At 30.5% G+C, this 9947-nt stretch overlaps 1 protein-coding gene across 1 annotated transcript; it reads right to left on the reverse strand.

Moving 5' to 3' along the window:
* Positions 1 to 759: 759 nt before the first annotated feature.
* Positions 760 to 7367, reverse strand: LOC114176665 (protein LIGHT-DEPENDENT SHORT HYPOCOTYLS 10-like). Its single transcript, XM_028061773.1, has 2 exons — positions 6606 to 7367; positions 760 to 936 (listed from the first exon to the last, which is right to left on the reverse strand). The coding sequence occupies exon 1, from the start codon at positions 7184 to 7186 to the stop codon at positions 6638 to 6640; it is 549 nt and encodes a 182-aa protein (XP_027917574.1). The 5' UTR covers positions 7187 to 7367; the 3' UTR covers positions 760 to 936; positions 6606 to 6637.
* Between the last annotated feature and the right edge of the window lie 2580 nt (positions 7368 to 9947).

Consider the following 9947-nt stretch of genomic DNA (forward strand, 5'->3'; position numbering starts at 1 on the left):
ATTATTATTTTTAATATTATTTTTAAATTACAGTAACAGAAAGAAAGAAAAATACATTCATAATTGTATATGGTATCCCAGTGAATAATAAAAAAAAACACAAGTGATTATAATTTTAACAAGATAATGTGTTGTATTTTTTGCGCATTTATTGTTCATCCATAGAAAAAAATCTCTCTTCTTTTTCATTTCCTTTAATCTCTTCTTGTCTTCATATATTTTCTTGTTCTCAAAACTACAATTCATATGTTCCATTTGTTTTAAGCATTTGTCTTAAAATGATAACGAAAGAATGTAATTGACTATTTATATATTTTTTATTAATTAAGTTTTTGATAAATTCAATACATAAATATGCAAAAGTTTATAGTTGGCATATAATAAGCTAAAAGATATTAATTATAATGCAATTGCTTATAAAATTTTATAAACATTAATTTGCAAAAAATTTCAGTGTGAAATTAAATTTGATATCTGCACCATCTAGGTCTTACTTCTGATTTAATAAAGATTTGACCCTACATTCATGCATAATGACAAATTGTATTGTTTGTGGTGTTCTAAGTTTCAACTTAACCACTTTGTTTGAAAGCATCACATTTTGTACTCTGCTTAAGGTTACATTTCGCGTTTTCTGTATTCGAAGTCCAAGAAAGTTCATAGTATCCAAATGTTCAAATTCCAGGTATTTCAAAACTAATGCAACACTATAAAGGTATCCATTTTCTAAGTTTCTATTTTGGGGAAGAGATCTCATAATGTTAGAAAAGTTACAAGGTTGTACATCTCTAACACATATTTAAGATTGCTAAAAATGATTATTCTGTTAATATCACAGCGATTTTCTGTAATAATTTTTGGTCCAAGAGAGATCATACTTCTTACTTAGGACGTGCATGCTGTTTTCAAAGTGCCAAATCTGTTCTTCCTATGGCCCTGCATGCAAACAACATTAATTCAAAACAAAGTCAAATGGTTAAGCAACAAAAATATATTGTTATCCACATGTCTTTCATAATCGTAGCCATTTCCAATACCTTTATTACCCTTATCATGATTCATGCATATGCTAGTTGAAGTTTCAAGTTTCAAGTTCCAACATCAAAATAATTAACCTTTCTAACATCACAGGTAAAAATTTGGGGAAAGACTCTAAAAGCAACATGGAAAGGTCTGCTGTTTCAAGTTCCAAAATAAAATTTCAAAATGAATTTTTTGTGGGTCAATTACAAATCAAAAACAACAATATTTAATATTATTGGAGATCTATATCAATTAAAAATATAATAAATTTATAATATACAAGTGATATAAATTTTATTTTATAAATTAATTTTATAAAGCTAAATTAGATTTTAATTTTACTTCTTAATATATATTAAAGTTAAACAAGACATATTTTAATAAAAATTGTTATTTGTTGATCTATGGTGTCATCAAATATTATTCATTTTTTAAGTCTCACACCGATACTTTATATTTCTGACAACAGAAAAATGCCGTCAGATCCATTCTGATCATACTAGAATGACAAAAAGGCTAAAACTGCAAGCTACACACACGTGAACAAGATGGAGAAAAGCCTTCAATTTTATTCAAAAAAGAAAGGTGCTCAGAATTCATGCTCAGACACACGCAAACAAAAGTGGAGGTTATTAATTATTTTAAACAACAACAGACACATACAAACACTTTGTGATAGGTAAAAAGGTTGAAAATCTTGAATCATAGAACGTGGATCTTCTTTTAGTTTTGGATATTTTTTCTATGTGGATTTTATTTATTAATTTTGGATATTTGGACCTTAGTTTGAGTACCAGAGAATTTTACTTTTGTTGTGGTGTTGAGGGAGGCAATAATGAGAAGGAAGAGAGAAATCTTGAAAGAAGATTAATTTTGTTAGAAAATCACACAGCGCATGTATAAGAAGATAAGAAAGGATTGACATTCTTGAACATTGATATTTTATATTTTGCATCGCAGTTTTTTTTTGTATGAAATTGGCTGTAGAATAAATTGTTATATTATATTATATTATATATATATATATATTAATAATTTATGTGTGAGTCTAAGTTTCACATTAGATAAAAATTAGAAAGTGGAATACCATATAAAGATGAAGACCCATAAATTTCGATTTAAGGTTTTGGGTTGAGAGTGATACTAATCTCTATGTGGTTGAGCTCAAGGTTTACTAGTGTTATATTTCTCAGTGAACCTCTCTCCTCTAAACACCTAACACAGGTATCAGAACCAGTTAGTCGTGTCTCATTAAGAAAAACGACGGTATAAAAAATGGGTACTCGTGGTTGGAAATGTTTTCGCTGGAGGAGGAGTGTACCAATGTGGAAGGGACTTACCTTGAGTGAGAGATTGTTGGGAATTCAAGTGTGAGTTTAAGTCTCACGTTGGATAGAAATGAGAAAGTGAAACACTATATAAAGATGAATATCCATAATTTTATTACTTTAAATTTTAGGTTAAAAATGATGTCAATCCGTGTTATATAAATATCTTTTAACACAAAAAAGTATAAAATAGCATGAAAGTATTGACATAGTAAATCATAAAAATGTTAATTTTTTTTATCTGGTTTTAGTTTGTACTTAAATTGTATGTATAAGAAGATATATATGAAACTTAAATCTGTCTGTGCAACTACTACTGATGATTTTTGATGGTATTTATATAAGTGTAGCTCAACTAATTTGTTACATGTGGGAGTTGGCTTCTAAAATTATCTTCAACAATAAACTTCTTATAAAAGTTGTTTAAAAATACAAAAAAAGAAAATTATACTTAAATTCTTAAAATTAAAGAGATTGTCATATAAAACAGAGTTGTTTATATAAAAAAACTTTCTTCAAATTATAAACAACTTCCTTTTATTTATAGAGAACTTTCTTCAATTTATAAATAACTCTTTTTAAATTTAATTAACTTATATTTGTAAAACTCACATTAAATAATGCTTTCGTTCATAAAACAAGAGATGCTAGTAAACCTCCTACAAAACAAATAGTTAGAATTAGGGAAGTTTGGGAAGCAATATCATTAGTTAAAGAGTTGAAGATCAAGAGTGAAAACAAAGCTGTTTCGATCTGTAGGAACAATTGAAGAAAAATCAAATCATGTGTATTAAGTATTAAAATAGAAGCATTACTTCCAACCATTTTCAATGGAAATAGGATAGAAAGTTAAATGTGTTGGAATACACATATATGTTTGGGTACCTATGAGTACTTTATATCATGTTCATGAGTCATTTTACCCTAATTTTTTATATCAGTAAAATAGAATTAAATAAATGAAGAAGAATATAATAAGTTTTGTAAATTGCATATATGAAGATGTGAAGAAACAATTGATTTTTTTTACACACCACAACACAACAAAATAATGTATTATAAAGAAAGAATCAAAATAGAAATGAACAAGTCTGTGCTGTTTGAGAAGTATATATAATGACTAATGGTTTCATAATTAATACGAAGTTAGTGTAATTATGTATTATTTTTTTTAATATGTGTTTAACAAATACAAAGGTAATATAGAATAAGATCCCATTTAAAGGTTAGAGTGGGAATGAATGAATATTTCTACACAGTTCTCTGTGCCAAAGTTTTTTGTAGTTTTAATTTTGTATCTTTTAGCTTCTTCTTTTTTTTTTATGCTTCGTCATACATAGGATTGTTTTTGTAAAAGAGTTTAAATACCCCACATGTACCTCATTTTGTATCTTCTTTTTGTCATGTGCAAAATAAAAAAATACTTAATACATAATAAAATTTATATACAAAATTAAAAAAAATCCAAATATATTCAATACATAAAAATATTTATCCATATTAATTTTATTTTATTTTAAATTAATTTAATTTGGATCTCAAAAAAGTCCAAAAATCAATGTTGATCTTAAGAATAGTTTAGTAAAGACTAAATTTTTTATTTCAATTTATATGTGTTTTATTTGATATGTAAATGTAAATAAATGTGTATTTAGTTTAGATTAATATCAAGACATTATCAACTATTATCAATTATAGCACAAGAGATAAATATCTAGCAATTGTAAAGGTAAGGAAAAACAACAACTCTATCAAACAAAGTCTATAATATGTTAATTGAGACCATGAAGGATGAACATCTATTAATATCAACACAACATTAGTATAAGCAGATAGGATTTCATTGTCATTATAAAATAACTCTAAAAGTAAAAGGATAATGTGTGTTTTATGATAGTATTTTGTTGACAACCTACTTTTATGTGTAAAGGGTTATGGGTAGACTTTAGAAGTAATTAGAATATACAAGGAGACTTTAAGTAGAGAAACAATTCATCGTATATTGGTGGTGAACATGATGAAAATATTGGTTCTTAATTTTACTGTGATTATCATTTCATGAGTTGCTTAAAAAACTATTTAAATATTTGAATACTTAAAAATAAATACATAAATAATTTTTTTATGTGAGTTGGTGAGTTAACCGAATTAACCTACAAGCCCGTGATGGGTTGAACCGGATTGTAAAATTTCTAACTCATCATAAAGTGAGCTGGGTTGAGTTCACTCATTTTCAACCCGGCTCGTTGTGAGTCAACCCATATGAGTTGGGTTGGCTCACTTTGACATGTCTAATTTGGTGAGGTTATAAGACATTAGATTATTGACTACTTGGCATGAACTCAAGAACAAATTATGGTGGAGAAATATGTAACTTTCAATCTTATATCTGATGTCGATAAGATAATGAACATGTTCACAGAGAGCTTGGCCATGGGGAGAACGAAGACAATAATAAGATCAGTGAAGTCACTTTTCAATCTATAAAACATATATACGTGTATGTATTTAAAAAAAAAGATCAGTGAAGAAAACAAAGAAAACAATGAAAACAGAGAATTATATTCGATTGTTATAATTTTAGAAAAATGAATTCAAAAGCCCGGACTGCGAAAGTAATATCAAACGAAAGAGAAGCACTAAAAATGAGGCAGTATGTACCTATTAATTTCTTTTAGAAGCAAACAAAATAGCATTATTGATAAAAAAAAATCCCAAATGATATTTTTCTTTTCTCTTAATTTTCTTTATGTCTTCTCATTGGGAGTCTCAAGTTCTATTACTTCTCCATCAAATAAAACTCGCATAGCGCTTCGCATTGAATATTTAAATTCATAAACTTTTAATCAGTTCATGTTATTGTTAATTCAGTTACTCAATTAATTGATATCCATGTGTAGATGAACGTCTGTTTCTTTATCTTAGAAAAAAAAACACTAAAACTTATAGAGTCATTATTAATCCTATACTTTTAATATATATGTATAGTAAAATATAATTCTTGTTTCTGGATAATGAGCCCTAAAGTGAAATATTACTTTCGCTTTTTCTAACATAATCCTTAATAACTTACTTTCCCTGTGACAAACTTGATCTTTGTCAGAGTTATTTTAGGGACAAATGGACATTTCTGGTAGGGCCAACAAATTATTGAAGCCTTTGTTGGTATATCCATGTAGGCACTAAAGCTTGAACATAAACACCAGACTTGAATATTATATCCTTCCCCTCACAAACCTCAGATAAGTTTAAGTGACGGTTATCGAGTTATTTATCTATCGACACTACTTTTTTTGTTTCCTTTGGTTAATTTAATGAAAACAAATGTTCCATTTAACTTTCTCTTTCATTCTTTTCTTCTTTAGAAAACAATTCTTTTTACATTGTTTGAGCTCTATTATATCACGCGGTTAAGAAATACAGACATTATTAGATAACTACGTGATAAAGTACTAGAGTCAGCTTCCACTAATAAGAGACAATAAGTATATAACAATCCAGAGAAAGTCACAAGACAAACAAAAAGGGCATGCCCAAGCCCACTTGTCTCTTCACATGCACAGACAAATAAGCATTAATTAATAAAACAATTGGAAAAATAATTAAGTTTATGCTGTTAAACCACGAAATGAAGGTCACAAAAAACTTTCTGTGGACCACACACAAATATGCACGTACAAATTGTTGAAGGAGAATTCTTTGTCATTAATCAAAATATGAATATGTATATTTCTTTAACTACGTCAGATTCAGATTGTGTATGTAATCACATGCAACGTATGATATATAGATCAAGCTCACACATCCATGGGGAGCACAAGAAATCTCGCAGAATCAGAAAAGGGTCAGATTTCGCATAAAGCAAACACCTGAGAGTATATTTAATTAGGAAACTGCAATAACAGTGTTTTGAATGATAGGAGAGAGAAAGAAAGAGAAGAGGGTGAGAGAAACACTATTCTTTCTGTTCTAATCATTACTCTTGGTGTCTTAGCCAGTAAAATATGTTTGAACCAAGCCCTTTCCGATCGACAATCAAATATTAGGGTTTTCATTCTGCTTCTAGGGTTTTGTAAGCTACAAAAGGTTTCCAATTTCCCTATAATAACCTCTTCTATATGTTATCAACCTGCGAGTTATGTATTAATTCAAGTATTCTAAAGGGTTTTGGGGCTTTCATGAATCAAAATTAAACATATATATATAAATAAATCAACAATCATGTGTGCATCATATATAATATGAAAAATTTACCGTCTATATATGGATATAGAGATATATATTGCTCAAGAAGCTTGTTGCTCAATATCTTTTGCACTCTGAGTCCCCTTAATGATCGTGTTCCTCTTCTTCTTCTTTTTCTTATACGGGATCCCTCTGGCTTTCGCTTGACACTCCTTCACCTCACGAAGGTACACCCGAATAGCTCCGCCTCCAAAGGGGTTAGTCTCCGGCGATCCGCCGTGCTCTTCGTAGGCGGCACGGAGGCGGCCGATGAGGGCATCGAGGCTGCCCCATGCCTGTCGGAGAGGGCAGGCACAAGGTGCAGGAGGGGTAGGTTGACCGAAGAAGATGCAACCGTGCAAGTGGACCTTGGTCTTCCCGAATTGATCGAGGTAGCGAAGAAAATCCAAGACATGGTTGAAGTTGCACTGAGAGAGAGCAACTGGGGGACTCTGATTCTTCAGGTACTGCCCGAAGGTGTTCCAGTCTCGCCGTTTTTGTGACTCGTAACGGCTGAGCGGTTGGTGGTTGGAGGGAGGGTGTTGCGACGAAGAGGAGGAGGAGGAACCGTGGTGAGACTGAGAAGAACCGTTCTGAATCTGGGTAGACATGGTTGATCGGTTACTATGTATGCTACTGAGAACGATATATATATATATATATATAGTGATGGCTATAGATGGTTGGATATGGAGTTTAGGGAAGAAATAAGAGGGTGAGTGAGTGAGTGAGAGAAGGAATGAGTTGGTGCAGTGGAGAAAGATGAAAATCACGTCTTGTGGTCTTTTGAGAGGACATGGTGTGGGTCCTTTTGAAGGTGCTTTTCTTCTTCTCCCCCATTTCTCTCGTATCTGTATTTCTACTTTGTACTCTACGTACATGTTTCTGTAGATAGAAAAAAAGATGCTTGTGCAATTATATTGGGTATGGAATCATCAATAATACAATCACACCAATCATCATTTTTCACAATAGGCATTATTGTCACTTGGTAATGGTTTGCGTTGGACCCTCTTTTCTTGATTTTGTCTAATCCAGTGGGAGCCGATTAGAAAGGGCTTACTCATTAGTCGGCGAATTGGTGCTCATAGTCCAAGTATTGCTTGATTTTTAGGACTTTTCTTTATATATTATACACACACAGAAAAAACTCTGGTAAATTTTCTAGTTGGTTTTAGTGTTTTTTAATAAGAAATTGGTGAACTAATCCAAATTCTATCTCTATCAGTAAGATTAATCCAGTCCACTGATCAACTTGGTTATCCACAGTACTGTTTCGAAGTAATAATGAATATGATATTTTAATGGGTTATTTAATTTTTAGTGTTATCTGTTGTAAGTGCCCCCGGTGCTAGAAAAAGTGATTGTTAATTAATTTGAGACTCGTGAAAGTTTGCTTGAATTGGTATAAAATGTAAGTAGCAGCAGAGATACCTTTGAGCCCTGTTTAGAAATTTTGAGCTCAAAACAATGTCAGGTTTGAGAGTACATGTCCATGCATGAATTGACAAATGGTTATAATCATTTCTGAGCCCAACTCACAACCAGTGCTTAACTTTACTCAAAACAATTTCAGAGAACTCAGTATTGTGTCTGATTAACAAAATCATAGGTTTCTTTTAATTCCTCTGTATGTACAAAAAAACCATGTTGTTTTGAAACCCTACTACACATGAAAGCAGACAAACTTCAAAGCGTTTTCAAATTCATATCTCAAATCCAGTAATGAGCTATAATGATTAGGTTAGATATTGTGGCATATGTATGGCAATTATCTCACCAACATAATATTCAAATGGACAATTATTTATAAAGTGGCCATATAGTATTTAAAGATTGAATCACACGCATAAGATCTATTGGGAGAAAGTGATGATTTGTTCTGGTAAATTCTCATCCGAAGTGAACCACTGCTAATAATTATACCCGTACATACGTATTCCGATTAATTAGCATATATAGCCATGATGAATTTTCAATTGCAGGAAAAAGGAAACAATGAAAGATTGAGGATGGGAAAAAGAAATTCCGTCTTCATGTTTATGATCAAATCAAAGAATAAAAGGAAACAAGACAGTGAAAAGAAAGATTGGTACAAAATAGATAGACAACTTTGTGTGATGGTCCATGACTCCCGGAGATGTCCTTAACACATTATGGTGCTTGTTGAAGTTTTTACACTATACATCAACTCTTCCACCCATATGTATCTTGATGAATCAAAAATGAATTTCATTGATTGGAACACATGAAAATACTAACAATAATCATACAATACATATGTGGTAAGGAATTTAGACTTAGAACAAGTCAAAAAAATGAATATTCAAGTTGCTCTATAGATTCATTATATAAAACTAACTTCAAATTTTTTTTCATAATTGTACTCAGCCATACTTCCCTAAGAAACTAGCCTGATGCTAACACTGCCAACCAGACAGAAGCATCAGATTTGCAGATACCAGGTGGTTGGCAGCTATTATGTGGCATATGTATCTTTGATCAGTTTGTGTTGCGCTTCTATGTTTACATGTTATAAAGGTGCTGCGACAATAATGCAAATGATCCAAAAAACTTCATGTTCCCCACCTAGCTAGATACAATATATGTGTATGACCACCCCTTTTTGTTCTTTTCCTAGGGGATTCTATTTTTTTTTTTTTCAAAAGCTTTTACTAGCTTATAGATCATCAAACTATAGGCCATTGATTCATCATCATAGCTTATCTCATATTCCAAATAGACTAATAGGTTAGATACTAATAAGAGGGGTAATATATCGTAACATTTTTCAAGATTGTTTCCAAAAATGCAAGTTAAAAGTAAAAAAACAAAAAACAAAACATTCCAAGTGTTGAAAAGTTAAACTTCTAAAATAGAGTAGTGTATCAACAAACTTATTTTGGTAAATCAACTAATAATTTAGTCAAGCAAAGTTATAACTTGTTACTTATTGGATTGTTAAACTCATTTTTAATTAACCCTTTTTATAGATTTTTTTTTTTTTTCGCTTGGTATACTTATGAATCACTTTGTTGATGAGTAATGAAATCTAACCGATCATATTTAAGGAGGTTATTATTTTCTACTCACATTTTCTTATTCCTAAAAGCTCAAGTTTAATTTTTATGTTTAATCGTTTCACTCTCGCACATGACAATAGTTTCTATTTTGTGTTTAATGCAAAAAAAAAAATATATGTTTTGTGTTTAATTTTAGAAAGACTACAAAATGAAATAAAACTTAACTTAAAGGTCGTGTAAAAATCTAAATATTTCTTACTTACAAACTAAGAAAATAACTTCTAATCTCACTCACACAGTCTAAATTAAATGCTTTAATGTGAAATGAAAGAATTGAATAATTCTTTAT

This window comes from Vigna unguiculata, chromosome 3 (assembly GCF_004118075.2).
Source record: "Vigna unguiculata cultivar IT97K-499-35 chromosome 3, ASM411807v1, whole genome shotgun sequence".
NCBI classification, from domain to species: Eukaryota; Viridiplantae; Streptophyta; class Magnoliopsida; order Fabales; family Fabaceae; genus Vigna; species Vigna unguiculata.